The sequence below is a fragment of the Gavialis gangeticus genome, unplaced genomic scaffold, assembly GCF_001723915.1.
Source record: "Gavialis gangeticus isolate Ggan-Ray unplaced genomic scaffold, GavGan_comp1, whole genome shotgun sequence".
NCBI classification, from domain to species: domain Eukaryota; kingdom Metazoa; phylum Chordata; order Crocodylia; family Gavialidae; genus Gavialis; species Gavialis gangeticus.
Window position 1 is genome coordinate 102,367,132 of NW_017729031.1, and position 22,718 is coordinate 102,389,849.

The 22,718-nt window shown below is 43.7% G+C and overlaps 1 protein-coding gene across 1 annotated transcript in view; it reads right to left on the bottom strand.

Moving 5' to 3' along the window:
- The window catches only part of NRP2 (neuropilin 2), a 135,722-nt gene that overhangs the window by 19,223 nt on the left and 93,781 nt on the right, over window positions 1–22,718 (bottom strand). Inside the window, exons 13-15 of the mRNA XM_019522907.1 lie at window positions 19,373–19,635; window positions 16,477–16,573; window positions 13,836–13,877 (exon numbers count right to left, since the gene is read on the bottom strand). Coding sequence (XP_019378452.1) covers window positions 13,836–13,877; window positions 16,477–16,573; window positions 19,373–19,635 — 402 coding nt within the window. The remainder of the gene's footprint in view (window positions 1–13,835; window positions 13,878–16,476; window positions 16,574–19,372; window positions 19,636–22,718) is intronic.

Here is a 22,718-nt window from a genome sequence, read left to right on the forward strand (position 1 = left end):
ATTTTTTTTTTTTTTTTTTTTGGTCTTTGGTGATTTTTGTTTTAAAGACGGCATCAAATTCTCTTCTTGGACATGCCAGCGTGCTCTCCCTGAAGCTAACAGGGCATGGCTTGCGGTGTCTCTGAGAGGAGAATGTGACCCAGGGAGGTGGTATAAACTTCTGAAAAAGTAATAGAGATTTTTCCTACCCTAATATGTTCTTATTCTGGGCTTGATCTAAAAATGCAGTAGGAACATTTCAATATGGTAAGTCCATTATTATCTATGAGAATTTAATAGGGGGGAATTCCATATCACAAGTGATATGTCTTAATCTGCCAGTGCTACACAACGAAGTGCTCACTAATAAATGATTTCCACACTGGAAGAAGCTTTCCTAGGGCCTCCACCTTACTGACCACATCCTGAGAGGTGATAACTGCTAAACATCCCCTGATGCCTTCTGACTTCAATGGGATTTGATGGCACTCAGCACCCTGGCAGGATGTGCCCAGCACTGCAGAAGGATCAGGTCCTGGGCTTGCAATCTTGACATACTGTTTACTCTCACATCTCTCTTTCTAGAGGCATCCACCACCACATGTGCTCGTTATGGCACATTGTTTTTACATGCCATGCACTTTCAAAACAATTTCCTTGCCAAAGCAACATGGTGTGATGTTACTAGCTCAGTGGGTGTATCCAGTTCTGCAGAGTAAACTGCTTACGTGCACTTAAGCATGCTACCTGAATAGGGCTGGGGGCGGGGGGGAGAAGGAACGTGACATCCCCTTTAGGTATCCATCACCATCTGGGGATCGGCTAAGACTCCAGCAGCCCCGGACCCTGGCATGATGCGTGCCGATGTTGCATATGTACGGTACATTGTCCTGCTCTGACAGGAGGAACAGGGCCACAAAAGGTTAACAGGACTATTATCTTAATTTCTTTATTTCTTTTTTGGGGAGGGCTTGGGGGAGGGAAGGGAGGATGGAATGGGTGACTGGAGTACTCAGGGAAAACTGATCACTTGTCACAAGTGACCATGAAAAAGATTGAGAACCTTGTTCAATGAAAAGGCATTTTGCCTACAAATAGATCAGATTTAATGATTTAAACCACCTTTGCGTGTCATCACTTGGTAATTTATATAAGGCATTTTCACTGCATAACTTCGGGGCCAATCAATAGGCAGAGGCTTAATCTAGTCTCTATTATGACTCCTTGGTTAAAGAAGCAGCAATATCTGCATTTCACCAAGCCTACCTGCTAGGACTCTGTTTATTAGGTGCTTTAAGAAGCAGAACATTAGCAAATGCAAAACTAATTGATATTCAAGGAAGTCAATCAGCCATTTTTATGACTGAGCAGCTATGAATTTGGACAAAGAAAAGCAGAAGGGAAATTATACTCGTCTCTCATAAATTTCTTGTAAAATGACAAGAAAAAGGACCTCCCATTCCTTACGTAAAAATAAAAACAAAAACAAAAACATCAGCACCCAGAATGAGGTTACTTAAAAATAAATAGACCTCAGATTCAATAAACTACATTATTTAACATCCACCTTAGAACTGCTTAAGTCTATGCATTACTCTAAGGCTGGCTTTAACAGATACAAACTAAACATTCATTATGAGCGTCTCTGTTATAAGGCAACTTTAAATCGATTCACTGGGAAGGGGGAGGGAAGGGGGATTCAACTTCCAAACAATGGCTGTGTTATGTTGGCTGAAGAAATAATAAGACAGAAATATCTTATTTTTGAACATCTCTGAACCTCTCTATGATTCTTCCAACCATCCAAGGTGGCATTTTCGAGTGTGCCTTTTCATTATGCACCCTCTGACGTTAATAATATCAAACAGAAACCCAGCCAAAGCTAGATAAGGCAACAAAAAGCATTGCTTTCTTCCCCAAGTAAACAAATCAGTATATTTATCATAAATGATATCCCGGGCCTTCCACAGGGGAAAAAAGCAGTCCCTGTGCAAGTAGAAGCAAAACAAGCAAGTTAAAAAGGGCCTTTTCTAAATATACATTCAGCCAGTCAAATCTCACGCGCTCCCATGCATCCTTACATACATATAGTTATATATACACGCACGCACGCGCGCACACACCAACTTTCAGACTTGCCATCAAGTTTCCTGGCAGGTTGCCTACTGGGAAAAAAAATCCGTCTTTGAAAATAAGAAAAAGGAGCATTCACTTCTGAAGTGACATGGGCGGTGTGTCTCTTCTGGCAATCCAAGATGCAGCATTAGTTAAGGGTTTGTAAAAGAACGGGAGGGCCGGGGTAGGTGGAGGACAGGGACAGAGATGTCTAGAGTTCACACATATGCTAGGTGAGGAGAAAAGTGCAAAATTGAGGCAACGTATTTGAAGTCTTAGTTCCTGTCTGTCTGTCTGTCTGTTTTTTGCTCTTGTTCTCTTTCCGCTCTCAGCAGTGCGAGCTGTGGTCTTGTTCTAGTTTTATTGTTAAGGTGGGCTCCACAGCCAGAGGGGCCCCGTTGGTATAGTGGGAAGTTTTGTAGGTGATGGAGTGATCGCTCTTCTTGGCCGCATAGCGGAACCGGTGGTAGTGGAGCACAAGGGCCAGCGCGACGGAGACCAGAACCAGAACAGCACCTCCAGCGGCCATAACGTAATACCAGTAGGCTGGGATGGGCTGCACTGACACCGTGTCCACTGTGGGCTCGCTCCCTGGCAGAAGGGTGCCCCCTGGTGGAGAGACATAGAAGAGTGTTGCTAGGCGGGTGGCATGCAGACTCATAAAAAAAGAAATACACATGCTTTCAAGAGTACAGAGCAGCGTTAAGTGAGGCTGTGACCCAGCTCTGAAAACAAAACTTCCTCTCTCTTGGGAGAGACACAATTTGCATATTTGCTGAGCAGACATATTAAAGCAGTTTATTAATTAAGAAGCCTGGATTTAAATATGAATTTCCAGGTCCTTTTGGCGTCAACACATTTCTTTGAATTTTTTGGCCTTCTTCAAATCAGTCTGGTCTTGTCTCCACATGACAGCTGTTGTCACGTAGTGACAAAACACACTGCGTTTCTAATTGGGGGCCGTGTTTAACAGCAAAGGGTGAAGGAAGTTGCAACAGACTGCTGGGAAAGAAGTCAGAGGGAGAAACATTCTTCATTCCTGTGGAAAAGACAGTGAAAAAGATCTCTCTCGCAGGGTGCCCTATGCATAGATTCAATCACGCAGGGTGCCCTGTACATAGATTGATAGAGTATAAGGCCAGGAAGGACTATTACAATCATCTACTCTGCCTTCCTCCATAACACAGCCTGTAGCGTTTCACCCAATCCTGCATCAAACCCATAATTTCTAGCAAGCCAGGAGTATGCACTCTGCACAGCTGAAAGCTACATGCCTAACAAGTGCTGTAAATCACCCATCTCCTTGAATTCTGGCTAACCACTGCCTCGGCAGCTTTCTGCTTCCTCTTGTTTAACCCTGTTAGTGCTTGCACATATACAACATAAAAGGAGAGGGGGCTGGCACGTGTTGCCCTGAGGCAGCGCAGTGGTTTTAAAGATCATCTCAGGACAACACAGTGTACATCTGGTGTTCATACAGGAATGCCGCTTTCTTGTCAGCCCATGCACACATGCAAACACACGTCCTCCAACAGACGCAGAAGAGACTAATTCAGATGTTTGCGCTCACACCCACAGCTCTAAAGCCGTGTGTCATTAATCCTTATGTACATTTTACTCAGACCTCCCAAATTTTGCTTTTGGAGACGAGTCATAAATAACCAGGGATGCGCGATGGAATGTATTTATTTACTGGCTACTCCGGGGGAGAGAGTCTCAAAGGGAACTTTCCCAACTATTTGTTCTGCTGTTGAACAAAGACACTTTAATATTTCTCTCAAGGTGGCCTGACTCTCCCTCTCATTTTGCTAGCTTTTCTGCAACAGGAGGGACTCTTCACAGATGGAGCCGCCAGGAGCTTCTGACAGTGTTTGTAGTGGAATAGTTTGTGGGCTTCTGTGAATTGGTGTCAACTTATTATTCAGCTCAGTGCTAATAACTGCTGCTTGGCAACCAACTCTGTGCCTGCTTTCTTGTGCATGCTCTAAAGAGTCCAAGGAAAAATAAAATCCTGAAGGATGAGCTTTGCTATGAAACGGCAAGGAACTTTTCCATCACAGCCCCCACCCCACTAATATTTTTCAGGGTGGTGATCTATGTGTTCAGGGGGACAGGGCTTTGTCTGCTGTAACCTACATAGGAGATTAGTTGAAGGGACAGTTTCTTCTTCAGTCACAACAAAAATGATGACCATAAAAACAGGATTAAACCTATGTGCAGAACACATGGTAAAAACAGCCAGGGTAAATCCTGTTTCTGTACAGCAAGAGATTGGAAACCACCCATACATTTATAAATTTGGGTTAGAAAGTCTAATTTCAAGGAAGTGTACCCTCCCCTTCACCCTCCAGATCTACATACCATCACAACCATTAGCTGACTTGGTGGACAGGCCACTTCTTGAATGGTAATAGAAGGACAAACTCTTCCTATATTTCCCAAGAGGTAGCATCTCCAGAGCAGGGTAGTGGGACACTGAAGGGGCAGTATAGGGAGAGTCTGCAGTGGTGTTGGTTATTCTGGGCATAAGGAGATGCTAGGACTATCTGAATGCTCTTGAACAAGTCACTTAGCCTTGTTGTATTATAGTAGGTAATAGCAATACCTCACATGGGAGGCTGTGAGGATAAAGAGAGTACAGATAAAAAGGTGGTCAGATAGTGTGATTGATTGGGGGGGCCATATAAGAAAAAGAAATGCAGGTGCATTATGGTCCACTTCACGAATATGGTTCCTAGGTGACACAGCATACAGACACCAGCAAATCCAAAAACTCCTGCCTACTCCCTCAAATGCATTTCCTGGAGGATGGGGGTAGTGGTGAAGGTGGCGGTGAAGAGACATGCCTCTTTTGCTGCTGTGCTAATTTGAGATGCTCGGAGTGGAATTGCCCTCTCCAGCTTCCTTGCCAAGAAACCTGTACCAGGCTGGGAGGACCATGGGAGCTATTCTCCCTTCTTCCCATCAGCTGCCCCTTGCTCACCTTCCTAGCTGCTACAATAAGAGAGCCTGGCTCGCTTCCTGCCAAATGCCATGGGCATGGTGAGAAACTGATCCTAATTCTATTAAGAAGTGGAGTTCCTAAAATCTCGCCTGTTCTCCATCTCCACCCCACCCCCTGCCTGACAAAGACTATTCCTTAAATAGATGTATTTCACATGTGAAACACATCAGGCAGGGGATGCTGTAAGCTTGGCTGCAACTCGTACAGTTCGGATCCTGAAGTGTGGGAAATGGCTTCAACACAGAGACCGGAAAGCGGTGTGCTACAGTTGACAAGCCGCATGCAGTGCGTGGGGGGTGAGGTGGTGAGGAGCTCTAGCTAGACTGAACCGAAAGGAAGCGCAGACACCCCCAGGTCTCCCACCCCTGCAAGAATTCCACACTCCAATGTTTATTTAATGTTCTCCTACAAAACGTTGCTTTATTTCCAACTGGCTGGTGCAGCAAGGAGAAAGTTTACAAAGAGGTCGTAAAACAATGCTGAAGTAATAATCTGCCGATCTCTTTGGGGAGGGAGTAAAAGTACAAACTGTCCTGCACAGTGACAAACGATGCAAATATCTCCCCTTGATCTCCGCTTGCCACCCAGGCAGAGCAGGAATGAAAACACCGAGAGGTTTTAATCACAGCCGTTTGGAACTAACTGGCACTTCAAGGCCCGGTGTCACAGCCGATGTACATCGTGCACAGTACCCCTGGTGTGGATGAAGGGAGGCTGACCGACACCACGTTCAGGATCTGGCCCCAAGAATCCAACCAAGCCTTAAATTCATGCCTGCTGCACGAATGCTTGGCTGGAAAAGACAGTTGTTTCTCTTCCATTCCCAAAGGCTTGTTCCTTTCCTCTCTTTGACATTCAGGCTTGCCCTCCAGATGAAGAATGCAGAAGTCTGTGAAAGGAACTTGCCTTCCCCCTGGCGAATGGTCCCCAGCAGCTGTTTGAGTCAGATGAAGCAGGGCTTTTTTTCTTAACCTCACTGAGTCTCACAGATAACCAGTCACTGTCTCCAAAAGCAAATCCAGTTAGCCATGAAGTACCAAGTTTACACAGGCTTAATCACCATCCCTGCTTTCTCAGCAACACCTCTCTTTAATCTGACAGTTAGAGGGATGCAAGGAGGAGGGGAAGGTCCTTACACACAACAGCTGCCTTTCTGAAACACTGAAAAGCTCGATTCTGGGCAGAAAAGCTGGCAGTGTTTACACCTGATGACAATATTTGCTTATACAGCATCTTCCTTAGCAAGATTTGCAAGCAAATTAACTTCTCTCATGACGACTAAGACCTGCGCCCCTCGTATATTATGGAACTTGCCACCAAACGTGCCGCAGAAACTGTGCCCAGAAGCTCAAAGTTCATTGATAACAGAACATTTCTAGCCCTTATGGTTGCAGACATAAGCTTAAAATGTGACCTAAGTGTAAACCAATGCAGCAATTTCAGCCCAAGCCTGCAAACTGCTTGAAACAACAATTCTGAGAGATGTGAGCTGAGCCACTTGCCTCCATGAAATTAAAGATTTGCCCAAGATGGCACCAAATTCAGCGGGTTTTTTTCACCGTGGAATTTGGCATTCTGCTGCAGCGAGGCAGCAGGCATTTTCTTTTCTGTCCCCTTGTCCTGCTGGGACTTGACTGCTACTGCCTCTTGCTTTGCAGCTTCCTCCACAAAGGAACAGTAATTGGAATTCACAGATGTTGCACTGCTTCATACAATCAGGTGGCAGAGGGGTAGGTTGGGAAGCCAGAGCTGGGAACCAGCTTGTAGGTAGGGGGAAGGGAGTTTGAAGTGTAAGCTGGTGAGCTAGGGTGCCTGGAGGACACAGTAGAGCAACCAAGGGCTTTGGGAGCTAGGGAGATGAGCTGCTGAGAAGATCTGCAAGCTCCTTCTCCCTTGCCTAGCATGCCCATGGGGAAAGAATGCCCCGAGTCAGGCTGTCTGAAGAAAACTGTGGGAACTGAGGCCCTTGGCCCTCTTGCAGAGAAAGAGCTAAGCCTCAGAAAGCACCACCAGTGATGTTTACATCTGTGAGGATCTCTAGCTGCATGTGGGCTTGCCTGGAGGTGGAGGACAAGGGAAGAAAGGTATTTTGTGCCGACAGAATAAGTTAGCATTAAGGTAGCGGCAGCAGGATTTGGTCTCGAGGTAATGCAGAACCCCAGGGCGCTATCAGACCTGCCAGATTCATCAGATGCATTTCTTTGAGAAACAAACTGAGGCACAGAGGGCTTAAATGACCTGCCAAGGGCTGTACCAGAGATGGGAATAAAAGCCAGGAGCTTTGACACCAGCAGCCTGGAAGCTGGTTTAGCTCTTATTTCTCCCCATAGAGGGGGAGCCCTGGTAGTGTAGGGCCTATGCTGACAACAGAATGCTACGCCTTCCCAACCCTTCAGGTGCAGATGATATGATAGGGGAGAGGGGGTATGAGTGAAGCACCTTGCTGCTTTCTGGCTCTCCAGACCCCTAAGTGTGGAAATGGCACTCTGGAGGCTGCTATAGGCCTAATTCAAGTTTGAACCCACCTTGTGCTGCTCTAACTTGCTCTATGTGCTGCACCAGACCATAGCCAGCACAGAACCAGGATGACAAAGACAGCACCACTGAGATCTGGCTTCCACGCAGAACCTGGGCTGAGTGCCGTGCAGCCACTCCCTCGGAGGTTGCCCTACATCTCTTCTTCTAATTACTACATTGCATCAGCCTAGCATAAGCTGATGGAATAGGCGAGAGCTGGAGAGTCCATTTAGTACCTCAAGTTGGTAAGGAACCACATTTGTTGGTCTCCACATGTTAACAAAGACAACTTCTAACATTAACAACAGCTTCCTTACACTGTTGATGGCTAAAAATAGCCATCAATCCACACTGTACTGAATACTGATGCTATTAGCTCTGTTTTTACTGGCTCTAGGTTCTATGGAAATTTTCTTTCATATACAAAAAAGTTCTCTACTTAAGAGGAAAAAAAATCCATCTTAATCACTTTTCCAGTCTCCCTTGCTTTCAGCCACACACACCATATTCTCTCCTTTCATTCATTCATTCATTCATTCATTCATTCAAGACACAGTCTTAAAAAAAGCACCTCTTTCTGTTTTTGTCAGGCTTGTTGGCACTTTGTTTCTTGCATAACTTAGGATGCACATAATGGGATGTTTGACTCAGAGCATAGGAACTGTGAATCTTCATGTGGGTGCACTACACTTGTGCCCTAGCCACACAGAATACTCCTGACACCCTGCACCCACACAGAGCATTTTCAGGGCTAAAGACTGGCAAGAACAAAAATCATCAGGGGACATAAAAGAAAATACTTTTTCTACAACTCCTGAAATGCTGTCTGCCTTCTTTTGCCATAATCACAAAGATCACGCACCTCTTCGAAATCACTGGAAACGATGTCAGTGTGGCTAGATTTTTCATAAATTACACAGATCATTTACCCAGAAAGCCACAACATTTCACCAAGCAATTTCTGCATCAAGTCCATAATTGCCCACTGAAATGTTTCATCTGTCCTGGAAAGATATCCAGTCTAAGGCATCAAGTGATGGAGAATCCATTGCATCCACAGAAATACTTGTTCTAATACTTAATTACCACACTAAAAATGTGCACCTTATTTCTAGCTCCAGCTTCCAGCTATTAGATCTTGTTATGATTTTTTCAGAAAGGTAAGATGCTTCCAATTTTACATGTGGCATTGTTTAAGCACACTCGATTGGTCTTATAAAAGCTCGACATACTTAAGATGTAAGTTATTCCACCCACACAGTTTTATTTCTAAACTCTCTTTTTAAACTTCCCCTTCAAGCAAGCACAGTTTTCTGTTAAAGGGATCTTAATCTAGGGGAGCGTGAACTTTGTTCCACTGAGAACTCCCTTTGCAGGCTGCCAAGAGACTAAGGAATTCATGAAAGAACATGTTGATTCCAGCTGTCCTTACCCTTGAAACAGAGATGGGACCGGCACAGACTACAGGTCTAAGCATGTAGTGGTTTATCTTCATCTGTGTGGCTGTTCCCAACATCAAGATGGACACGGCGCCCAGAGACCTATAGTTTGCATAGGACCATGGTTTAATGGCACAGCCATTCAAACTAAGGCAGTGGCATTCAAACTCCCTAAAGTCATGGAATCCTTTTATATCACTTTGTCTGCTGCAGAGCCCCTACCCCTAACCTAAAGACTGACGTAGAACCAGGTGACCTGGGACAGCAATGGTGGTTTATTGCCTCTCAACCTGCTCTGCCATTGCTCCCGGTCTCTTTGCAGAACCTCTGCTGACCTACTGTGGAACCCCAGGGCTCCATGGAACAATTTGAAAACCACCGCATTAAAGCATCTTGCTATGAAACTAGGGCACAACCATGACTCCTGCTCCAGACTCACACCAAAGGCCCCTCCAGTCAGCCCAACTGTAAATGATACCTCTCAGCACATACGAGGTTTAACCATGCTATCCTGATGAGCTTTTTTACTTTCAGGTTCCACAGGCACAGTTTTATCTGTACAAAGCAAAAACCACTGCTGTTGTGCCTATGGGGAAAATAGCTTCCATGGAATTTACTGTGAAGAGTTGCTTTAAACAAAGTGGTGTAAGTGAACATGGGGTGAGGGAAAGGGAGAAATGAAATACTAGTATTTTCCTCACTCTGGGACAGAACAATCAGTTAGAAAACCTGCCACAACTCCCAGCTGCAGTTCACCATCATCCTGAGAATGATGTCCCTGCCAAATCCTGCGCCTGCGACATGTTGGGGATGCCTGGCTTCAGCTCACTCTCCCAGTGTTAGCAACGCTACCAGTTCATATGTGATAAGCTCCATTACTCCCCTTTCCTCCTGTCCCCACACCCCAATAAATAAATAAATAAATCATGATACTGGCTTTAAAAGAATGAGAGTTAATAAAAAATAAAAATCAAGCAAACAACCCCCCCCCAAACAAATGCAGATTTGGGGTGTATCAATAGAAGCTTTCAGTACAAGGGATGGAAGGGGACAGTGCCTCTTTACCTGGCATTGGTTAGGCCTCATCTGGAGTACTGTGTGTTTCTGCCTTCTCTCATCCATCTTTCCCTTTTCTGTTTTTCTGGTTTCTGATGTTCTCATCTCCACAAGTTCTTTTCCTCTCTTCCACTGCTTTCCTCGTTGTCTCTCTTTTCCCCAGTCTCTCTTCCTTCGCTTCATGCTTTGTCACTCTGTCTCTTCTCTCATCTCTCTCTTTGGTCCTCCAGTGTATTATCTTCTCTTCACCCTCATTTTTCTTTCCCCTCAAATATTATCTCCTCCTGATCTTCCTGCAACCTGCTTCTCACATCCCAGTTCCATCCCTTTCCTTTGTTACTGCCTTGCTGTTCTTTCCATCAAATTTCTCCATACCACCTCCCTCTTCTCTCTGTCTCTGCTTTCCTTGGCTCCCCTCAATCCCACTTTGCCCTTAATCCATAACCACTTCTTCATGCTTTCCTTCCTGCTCCATTTGGAGACCTGATTTCTTTATCGCTTTTTGGTAGGCCCTGCTCATCTCTTTTCTACCACAGACCTATTGGAGTTTTGCCACTGATTGGAGTGGGGTGAGGGTTTCACCCATTATTTGTAGAGCAGGACTCAATTTCTCTTTGTAATCCCTGCAAAGATCCTCTCTCTACAAGGAACGCAGAGAGGGCAACCTATGCCACTCTAGCAAAAGTACTGATGAGCTCCTTATGAAAAAAATAAGTACTTTATACAGCATCATCATTATTTATTATATACTGTTAGGAGTAACACAGCAGCTGGGAACTCCAGTCATGGGCCTTGATTCCCCTGTGGTATGTGATGTATATAGAGGCAACTGTCAATCTTCTGAATCGTGGTGTACGCATAAGAGGTCTAGTCAGATGCCTGATGAATTCATTTGTGGCTGACAAGTCCAACTCAAGAGCAACAAAGCTTGTTACAAATTTCACAGATCCATGTCCTGTCTGAGTTGGAGTCCAAGTTTACAGCACCCTGCTTTCTTCTTTGTTGTATTGCTTCCATCCTCTTGATCAAAGCAGCTTCATGTTGTGCTGTACCCAGTGTCAGATGTTCTCTCTAGATCGGACGGGATTCTGTACACTCCTCCCAGCTTTCTACGTTGATGTTGAAGGACTTCACATCATTTTTGCACATGCCATGGCAATCCCACTTTCTAGAACCATCTCAAATCTTGCTGTACAAAATATTTTTGGGGATACAGTCTCTCATTCTCCTGCAATGGCAACCGCCTCTTGTTGATAGTGGTTTCTAGGCTTGTCAGTCCTGTGTGCTTCAGCACCTCTGTGTTTGGTGTTTTGTCTTCCCACTTTATTTTCACGAGCTTATGCAGGCATCTCATGTGGAAGCTGTTCAGTCTCTTGATGTGCCTAGCATATGTGGCCCACATTTCTGAACCATAAAGCAGAGATGACAACATACAAGTCTCAAAGATTCGCATATTCACCTTAGTTGATAGTCTGCTGTTATTCCATGCATGTTGCTGTAATAGCCCAAAATTCTTAGCTTTTTTTCCAATTCTATTACTTAGCTCAGTCCGAAGGTCAAGATTCCTGCTGATCATAGAACCCAAGTGGCAAAAGCTGTTGAGATTTACAACACCAAGAGATTTACCCTCCAAAGGGATGTCAGGTATTGGTTCGTCCACCCATTGGTACATGATCACAGTCTTCTTGAGACTAATTGTCAACCCAAAGCTCTTGCATGACTCAGAAAATCTATGATGTACAAGCAAAAAGACGGTGCCTGTCCCAGGGAGTTTGACTGAAGAATAAGACATGAGACAATAAATAGGCGGATGCAGACAGAGAAGGAAGGACAAGGAAACAATTAGAGAGTACTAGTCAGTACTGTAAACTGTGGTCTCCGTATGACAGCTGTTCTGTAGGTATCAGAACAAAGGAGAGTTTTAGAGAAGAATTTAAAGGAGGACAACAGGATTGCTTTGTACGTGTTTACAGGGAATTCCTCCCAAACCTATGGGAGAAAGCACAGGGGTAATGTTTGTACATCAAACAAGCAAGCAAAGGAGGCTAAGATCACAGGCTGATCAGAAGCAGGAATCACCCTCTCGCTTCTGAATGAGCGCTGATGGGCAGATGGGGGTAGGCTGTAAAGGGCTCTAGAAGTGAAGACCACCATTATATTTGATGGACTGGGAATGGGGAGCCAGTAGAGCAATGCATATAGAAGGGTGACATGGTCAAAACGACAGGCTAAGAAAGTGAACTTCATAGTAGTAGTCTGGATGATTACCAGCAGCAGAGGATTCTGCAGTAATCAGAAAACAAGATGATAGTAATCAAGAAACAAGATGATAAGAGGCTGAAGAAAAATTTTAGCTATTTGGATGGGGAGGAGATGTCATAAGTTAGATTATACAGAAAGGATTTGCAAGACTTCCATGTAGACTGAACGTGAGGACCAAGAGGAAGGTCCCAGACAAAGATGGGTCATTCCCCTATTCCAGTGACAGGAACGAGGGTAATGTCCTTCATGATACGAAACATTGACTGTGGGCAGAGCTTTGGTGAGGGAAGATTACAGAGGAATCATTTAAATCATCTGAGGTTACAAGGCTATAAACTATAAGTGTAGAATACGACAGAGGCTTTTCACCAATGCTGTTAGTCTCCATAGAAGGATATGAAGAAGCAACTCAAAATTCATAGAATGCTGCCATTCAGAGTATCACTGTACCTATAAAGTTAATGTTAATGTTGAGTGCACCACTTTTATTGCTAACAACTGAAAGAGTTCTGGAGTGAAAACCAACAACTTTTAACAACGCACCAGCAACACAATGCAAAAGGCTAGGAGACGAAATGAAAAGGGTATTTTTCCAACAGACTTTTTACAGCTACAGATCCCTGCTTTGAAGTTTAAAAACTACAGATACACTACTGGACAGATATACAACACAAGCAATGGAAAATACATCTCTCTCCAAAGGAAGGTGGCTTGTTCTTTCTCATTATAAAAAACTGGCACCCTTCCCAGCCCTCTCACCCCCATGAATCAAAAACCAGTTTAATAAGTAAGGAAAACTTTCTGAATCCCTCTGTTTCTGTTTTCCCTCTGTAAACACGAGAAAAGGTTTTACTAGAGAAATGCCATTTTCTAGTCTTCAGATGAGCGTTAAGCTATTAAATGCACCATTTCACCTTGTTTCCCTTCTATCGAATATCAACTTCAAAACTCTTTGTGTCAGTTCTCTCAATTCTGCCTCCTAATTTCCTTCCCCTTTCAAGGAGGCCCTCCATTGCAACCCTACTAATAGCCCAAGCACAACTGCTGCATGGGCACCCGTAAGCTGGAAAGAAACCATCTTCACGCCAAAATAAGTCGTTGCACTTCATTTCACTTCTAACTTGCTACTGATCTTGTGGTTAAACTGTTAATGGTTTTACTTTGCACTTCAGTCCTACTTTTTAGGCTGTGTTGCTCCTAACAAAGCAGAGCATTTCATATGGCTTTTATTTTTCTCAATAACAGGTTTCCTAACTTTAATTAAACAACAGGCAGCAAAATCCCTGCCCCTCAAGATGAATACACAGGGTAGTGCCCTCTACTGTTGGGAAACCATATCACATTTGCCATTTCTATAAAAAGAATACATGTTATTCTTATCCAGTCACACTAATTTAAGAAATGAAAATAAAAAATTAAACCATGCCAGCAGAAAAAAATTACTGAAGTAAATGCAGTTTTACCTGGAATGTAGTAGTTCTCACCTGGGAAAGCTGTGATGGGTTCTGCAAGGGAAAAAATATTTTGGTTTTAGAGGAGAGAATGTCTAAAACCAATAAAAGAGTGTATCTGATGACTGTCTAGTACAATGGTTTTTAATCTGGGGTCTGCAGACTATGTCTAAGGGATTTGTGAAAGATGACTATAATCAGTCAAAAGTATGTGCATACCCACACTTACAATTCAAAGGTGTCCACACCTCCATTCAAATTTTTTTAGGGGTCTGCAGATTAAAAAAGGTTGAAAACCACTTCTCTAGTAGTTTTTTGTTGATACATCCTTAGGTCAGATATGGGCATCTATAAACCCTGAGACTACGTGGGGAGCCTGAACTTAGTGGAAGCAGCAGAGGGTATTCCACACTCTTGCAAGGAGCAGGAGAGTCCCACCTTTCAGTCAAAGGCTGGCCTGGGCTGAAAAGTCGGCATTTAGATTCAGATTTCAGGGCAAAGTATGTCCCAAGCTCAGTGTGTTTGGACTGAGAAGCTTAGTGTTACTCATTGCATGTCGAAAAATTGAAATTTAAATTTGTGTTTGGATTCTGAAAGACCCTAAAAAAATCAGAGATATTCAAATCTTGAGCATCAGTTGTAGCTTATCTCTAATTTCAATATTTTCATGGGGTGCTAACCATGCATCAGTCTGCCTCTCAGCTCCAATAAACAAAGGAGACTGATTTTTGAAGATACTTTGAAGAAGTAATCTGTTACAAATTACTGGATCTGAAAAGCAATAATCAGTGCTTATTACTGATTACTTTCTCACAGAAGTAATAGACTTCTGCTTATTTTTAGATTACTTCTGCATTACGGCCGTGAGTCACACAGCCAGACTGGCTGTACAGAGTGCTATGAAATCATCACTCAAGTTCTGAACATGGATGACAAATTTGTCCAAAGAAAAAATTACTGTGAGTTATCGGAGTTCTTTTCAGGCTGAAAAGGAATCAGATTATTTCCCAGGATTACATTTTAAAACCAGCATCTTACTGCCTTACCTAGTTATTTTTCTGGTCCTGACAAAGAGAGAATGGTGATGTACATATTTTGTTTCATGTTGTGGTGGTGGCATCAAAAATGACCCTATATTTGAAACTGTGTGGAAGTTTTCAGATAAAGTCACCTTTAAATCCCTCTGCCAGGCATCATCACAACCAAGATATCAATACTTATTCCAAAGTACAGATTTAACTTCATGGGAGGATAGAAGTAAATCTGTGCAACAGTTTGAAGCAATTTTAGGGCTATCTAATGGAGCTTTCAAATATACAAACTTTTCTTTAACATTCATACTTCATTATACATAGGAGGGGAAAAAAAAACCATGCACAGGCTGGTCTGAGTACCTTTAAAAGTTATAAAGGAAACATTATTAATATATTAAGTATATTAGTATACTAGTATACTTCAGTATATTTCAGTATATCTTTGTGTCAGTTCTCCCAATTCTGCCTCCTAATTTCGTTCCCCTTGCAAGGAGGCCCTCCTTTGCAACCCTACTAATAGCCCAAGCGCAACTGCTGCGTGGGCACCCATATATAGTACACTGAAGTATATTAGTATACTTCATCTTTCATATTTCTTTTTCATGCCATGGAACTTATGAGATTAAAACATGTTTGGCAAGTGCTAATGCACAGAATTTTACATATGAAATATAAGCACTTTTGGCCTACAGAAGACAGCAACTAGCCAGTAGAGTACAAAGCCTCAAAGAAATTGGGGCCCACTCTCTTGGAACTCAGAACCGTGCCAGGGCAGGCATTTGCCCTTTGTTCCAGGGCTGTTTTATTCTATACAGATTCATATACTCCCCTGTCACCTGCAGCATCTGAGTACCTTCTAGTAGTGCATTAAGGGACATGACTAACATCTGTCATATGTGGTTCATTTCTCTCTCACCCCAGAGATACACCTCCTTAAAAAGAGAAGGGGAGGTCCATTGAATTAAAGGACATGCATTAAGGTGAAGATAAGTAAGGAAAGTAACCTTGCTGAAGTGGGCCTTTCCAAGTGCCCAACTCAGGCCACAGCCAGCTCCAGCAGAAAGACTATTAATGACCACAGTATGGGTTGAATGTGGCCTCTCAGGAGCATGAATATCTTTAGAGTTCAGACCTGCTAGCAACAGATTCCACAGCCTCTATTCCAGGGCATAACCACCTGTTTAGTTAGAAAGTGTGTCTTAATATCTAACCTAAACCTCCCTTGTTGCACTCTAAGCCCATTACTTCTTGTCCACGCTTCAGTGGACACAGAATAATTTATTGCCATTCTCTTTATAACCACTCTTTCTGTCTTTGCAGACTATTTTAAAATCTCTGTTTTCCTTAATTTCCTTCAGAAGCACAAAAAATGTTGCTAAAACTCAGAAACTCAGTATAGCTCAGGTCATCCCTTGGCAGAATCTCAGATACCAAGATTCTCGTGAACTGGCCTTCTTCATGCAACTGCATGTCCTTGTTTAGCTTTGTGCAGAGGAGAGGATACAGGATTCATTGGGTGAGAATTACTATGCCTTTTAGTAGGTAGGTCAGGCCCAGTGGTCACAAAGGTCCACTCTGGCATTACTATCACTAAGCATGAGAGACTGATGTTTACATACCCATGCAGTTCTCCAGGGAGACATCAGTGGCTATCCGGATGTCATCGATGGCAATCTCCCCTGAATATCCTTTGCGTATAACACCCTCAAACACGATCTATGAATAATCAGAACAGTTGTGTCAATGTTAAGTTGCCAAACAGCATAAACAGCCCTTGGTCTCGTCCAAGAAAAGATATGAAATGTGCCCCCCACTTTTAGTTCTCACTGGAGGAGCTAAATACTGGTCTCCTTATCAATCCTTATTCAAGTGCACAGCAGTACACAAGCAGTCGTACAAATTCTTGGGAGTGTGTTGGGGATAACTTTTTGATACAGATGGTAGACAGGCCAACTAGGGGGGATTTCTTGTTCATAAACAGAGAGGAATTTGCAGATGGCACCAAGTTGGATAGAGCTGTGACACTCTGGAGGCCAGGGCTAGGATCCAGAATAACCTGGACTGACTGAAATAAAGGGTCTGCAATCAATTAGATGCGATTCAACAAGGACAAGTGCAAAGCCTGCACTGGGGGAATGGAATAATTGCAGGCACAAATGAAGACTGGAAAATGGCAAGGCTGTAGGACTGTAGCGAAGGACCTGGGGTTATAGTATATTAATTTGAGCCAACAGTGTGCCATTGCTGCAAAAAAGCTGACAACACACTGGGCTGTATTAATAGGAGTGTCACTTGCAAATCAAGGGAAGTGATTCTTCTCCTCTCTGTAGCACTGGTGAGGCCTCACTTGAAATACCAGTCCAGTCCAATGTGTGTCCAGTTTTGGGCCCCAGACTTCAAACAGGATGTGGACAGTTTGGAAAGAGCCAAGCGCAGAGGAACAGAAATGATTAGGGGCCTGGGAAGCAAGTCTTATGAGGAAAGACAGAAAGGGCAAGGGCTATTTAGTCTGGAGAAGAGTAGGCTGAGGGAGAATTTGAGAATAGTCTTCAAATACCCAAAGGGCAATTTCAGAGAGGATGGAGATGGGGGCATTTTCTATGGCCATAGGGGACAGGACTAGGAGTAATGGCTTCAAATTGAAGCAGAGGAAATTTAGGTTTGAGATTAATTAGGAGGAACTTTGTGACTATGAGGGTGGTCAAACATTGGAAAAGGCTGCATACAGAAACTGTGGAATCTCCATCATTGGCAATTTCCAAGAGCATGTTGGATTCACAATTGGCCAGGATGGTTTAGTATCTAAACTTCAGATGCTGCCTTGAGCAAGGGACTGGACTAGATGACGTTGTGATTCCCCTTCCAGTTCTACTTTCCTATAATCCTAAGGCAAAATTCCCATCAGCTATGAAAGGTCTATCTAATGAAGGACTCGATAAACCTCATGAAGCAGTTTATCATCTAGTCTGTTGTTTTTTTCAAATAAAATCCCTGTTTTAGTGAACGAAACCAGACAATTAATATGGATTTCTAGTATGTAGAGTGGGCCAGTTTGTCAGCTTGGGTAAACTGGCATAGTCCTTTTAAAGCCAACGGAGCGATACTGATTTATACCAGCTGAGGATATGCCCCATTATGTTAATACAGGCACCAGAATTAGTCCATGAAAATGAAGTTAGACCCTGCAGTAAGTCTGAAGTGCTGTTTCCACTGATCTCATGCAATAGGTATTAAAATGCTGCAAGAGATAAGCACGTGTAAGCCTATTTCATCACTTAGCAAAATAAAAAATACACTATTCAGCTATGAAAAATGCCAAGTGAAAATATTCCACTCTCTCAGTACTTCATCTGTGAGTTTATTAAGGCCTGCGTATCACTTATAAATGAACAAAGCAATGTATAAAATACCTGATCTGTAAGTCATTATATATATTGGCATTTGGCTAAAAAGCCAAACATACACCTATAATATAGATCCAGCAGTACTGGGGTAAAGACTTTTGTTTTATTTCTGTTGGCTCACTCCCTTTCAATTGCTAAGTTAAAGCCCAATTCTGCAGTCTTTGCATGTGCAAAGCTCCCACAGAGGTCAACAGAAATTTTGCAACTATAAAGGCTTTGGTATCAAACCATTAGCTTGTAAGTTCTATGGGGCAAGGACCTTGTTTTCCTTCATTTTGGACAGTGACAATGCTCATAAATAAGTAATAATAGGCAGCATATACTGTCTGGCAAGCAGGCTGAGCACTGGCTTGTCTTATTAGCCAGATGTAGCAGCTTTTTGGCTAGGGAGGAATTTAATACACTGGGAGAGCCCAGTCCTGCCAACTCTCCATGCACAAACCTCTCTTTATTTTCCCACTGGGGAGCTGGGAGCATTGGAGAGGTTTCTAAGTGCACTGATCTCACCAGACGGGGTATATGGGTCTTCTCCGTGGGACTAATTCTGCTTCCATTGTGACAAAATGGCAGTGGGATTATTCAGTGTCTACTTGAATTCAGCTTTCTGTTCTTATCTCAGCAGTCTGACCACTAGATTGACAAAAAGACCAGATTTCTCCCCTCCTCCTCACACGCACAACTTGGAGCCAAGGTCAGGAAAGTGTTGTTTGGTTTCTTTCCCTGCATTCTTTCTTTAAAACTGGACTCCCTCCCTCCCACCTTCCTGATTGCAGGATTTGTTTGTGTTTGTTCCTTAGGGTTTTGTGTCTCTTGTCAGATTACCTGATAATCATCTAAACGAAAATGGAGGAAAAATATTTGTAAAGGGAAGAGTTAAGGAATATAAAAGGTAACAGTATGAACAAAGACCTAAGTCTGTGTATAAAGATAGGCACGTTCTGAATAACAAACAGTGTCATTTAGTTACTATAGTAACGTGAGAAACACAATGAAAACAGCCTCACTCAGCCATGCTCCCTAATGATGAATGGGCACAGCGCTTTGAAATATTGAAATAAGTATCAGTAAAATCCACTCGAAGCTCAGAACAAGCCTCCCTTTATCATCTTACCTGATACACCATGTCATAGCTTGGCAGAATGATCCGTCCTTCTCTCCATTCTTCCCCATGGTCTTCTGTGATGACCCACAATGGTTTATTCTCCTGGCTTGCTTCCCGCCACACCTGCAGCGTTACCCCATTCCCACCCGATGCTTGATACTGGAACACCATGCACATGGCACTCCTGGGCAAGTAGACTGGGGGGCTGATGAGTCGGGCATGTCGGCCTTCTCTCCTTCCGCTGCTCTGCAGCCACAAGTAATCCTTACCATCTGGTCGAGGAAAAAAGAAGGAAACTCATCAGATTTCCTACCAGCATTTACCATGAGTCTTCTGCACACATACCCAGCCCTCAGCTAGACAACAAGCTTAGACTAGCACAGCTAACTACCTCTCTTTACAGCAAGTTCAGAAATGGCATTTCACTAAGCTCATCTAGCACATAACTGGAGTGCTTGCGGGAGCAGGGAACTTGGCATTTATCTTATAAGAGCACCTTATGTTTCTACCAGTTTAGCTTTTCAAACCTGAATAGTTAAGTTCTGGCTCTCTGAGTGGCATTCTGTTCATTTCTAGGCACCCTGCTGGGCAAATTGCATCATCTATATGGTTGTCTAAGACCTCAAAGTGCCACTTATGCACAGGTTGGCATTCTGTTCCTGCAGACATAGTCCTGGATGCATGGACCATGCCCATGCACTGGCCACATGTGGACTATGCTCACACTCTGGCCACCTTTGCTAAATGGTATTTTGGGGACTTTGATGACCATGTAGACATCCAAATCTGAACATTTAGATGATCAGGAAAGAAGAGAATGTCACCCTTAGTTCTATATTTGGATGTTCAAGTGGGAAAAAAACCCCTGTAAAATGGGTACTAAAGTAACCCATGTTGATTTGCATACCCAGAAACATAGCTGGGTTCTCTAGTTAGGTACCCAGGTTTAAAAATGAAACCTATAGTTTTATCTTTGTTTGATGCTTCCTCTACCAGTTCTTCCACAAGGCAGAAGCTGACACTGTACTTCATGGGGGCTGCTGTTCCTTGGCACCTATATTGTGAATGTCCTTTCTGAATATTGCTTGGAGATTTAAAACATATACACTGAGTCTATTGTAATCTGCTGTACAGAGACAATGAACTTCATACTTTACTCCAAACACAACCCCAGGCTGGGATTTCTTTTCTAAATATTTGGAATGCGAGTATTCAACTTAATTTTGACTGGTGCCTAACAGAAAACAACTGGCAAAAAGGATGAATCTGCCAGTTTGGTCCACGTATCCAGCACGGACAAGCTCAGAACACGGCTTCACAGGGTTCACAACATGTTTTCCTGGAAAAATACCAAGAGTAGTTTTTAGTTCTAAAAATAAAGCAAGACACCACTGAGTATTCATTCATCCCTGTTTCACAGAAGGATATGAACAGGACAGAAGCTGCCAGAAGGATGAAGGAAACGGTAGGAAAGGAAAGGGAGGGAAAACTTTGTTCATAGTGCTGGGATAGTTGCGACGTGTGGAATGAAAGCCACTAATAACAGAAGGAGTCGAGAGAGCAGAATTCCGTGAAAAGATTCTGCCTTTGTGAAGAGACTGAGATAAACTCAACCCTGCTGCGAATGTGCATCCCAAGCAAACCGGATAATTCAAGAGATATTTACAGGGAGCAAAAAAGCCTGTGCTGTATCAAGCACAACCTCAGTACTTCTGTGGAGACTAGTGTCTGAAAGAGAAATACATAAAGAAGGATATTACATAGCCTGAGATGGAGCAGTAAGGGAGATAGATGTCTTTTTCACCAGCAGCTATGGTGTGGTAAGATACTGATAATGGAATTGGAAAGCATAAGCCAAAGATTGACATAATTAGGACAAGTTAAAGTGCAGTTATAGTCAGAAAAACTGACTCTGTAATAATGACATTGTGGGGGGTTCATATTTATTCTGCCTCCAATTTGCTCAGCTTACAAGTCTGAAGCTGATTTTTTTAACCACCAGAGCTACAAACTCCTCCTAGGATCTGGATATTAAGCTCTGTTCTTTCTGTCTCTTTTCATCACCAGTGGTAAATACTCTGCAATCAGAACCTAGCTGACAATTTTGTTGATAATATGCGAGGTAAAATGAAGCCCTGCTTTTGATTTTTTCCATAGTGTAGCTGGATTGGCCCAGAAGTGCAAACAGGAGAATGAACAGGTTTTCGTATTTTAAATAAATGAAGATGATGCAGATAGAAACACTGGGCATTTATACACATACATCTTCATGCCAGGACATGCCAGAGATCCGGTGCATCAGAAAAGACTCGATTAATCAAGTCTGCTCCACACACAAGCTGACGTGGTGAAAACAGTGTGCAGAAAATGGCGGCGGTGCTCTTGTGAACTAAAACACCTCCAAATGTGTTTTGGTTCAAAAGTACGCTGCTGCCATTTTCTCAGCGCTGACGTGCATTTCGCCACTTATACAACTGCATGCGCTGCAGCGCCGGGCACTTTTAAAAGCACCTGGTGCTGTGGCACAAGCATGTGTACAAATGCCCATTAGGAACAGGAGCACTGAGTAAAGAGGTACGTTTCTTAAGAAAATCTCTTTCCAGAATGTAACTGCACGTTTGGCCTAGGGATGCACTGCTAAAGATTTTCTTGGCTGATACTGATAGCCGATTATTAACCAGCCATATCGGCCGATACCGATCTGATAACTCATATACAGGAATGCAGTCGGGCAGTGTGGAGAGTAGCTCCCTGCAGGTAAATCTGGAGAGGAGAAGGGGTATGTGTGGGGAGGCAGATTGAGGCCTCTACAATGAGGGAGGGAGTGGGGCGGGGGCAGGGACTGGGGGCACTGCCCAGCCAGGGTGGTGAATGGGACCTAGGGCCAGGGCAGGGATCAGGACATTGCTGCGGTGGCTCATCCAGGGGATCAGCATCCTGGTACTTAAAAATGGTGATGGCAGCACTTGAACTAAAGCTTGTCAAAAGAGCTTTAGTTCAAGTGCTGCCACCGCCATTTTTAAGCACGGGGATACTTTTAACTGGAGCAGAACCAAGCAGGGTGAGGGCAGATGTGGGCTGCCTGCTGTGGGCTCGGGGTTTTATGCTCTGATGCCTTTGCCCCAGGGCCCCATACCAGCCTTGCATGCCCTGTCTGCCCAGCAGCAGGAGGCACAACTCACCACCACCACTGCTGCCAGGCAGGCAGGGGATGTGCGACCAGCATGAGGCTCCCGAGGGAGAGGCAGCAGAGTAGAGAGCCCCGAGCCTGCAATGAGCAATTAGCAATGTACATCCATCCCATGCACAGATCGGGGGGGGCGCACATGCCCCACCATGCTTCCCCTGAGGCAGG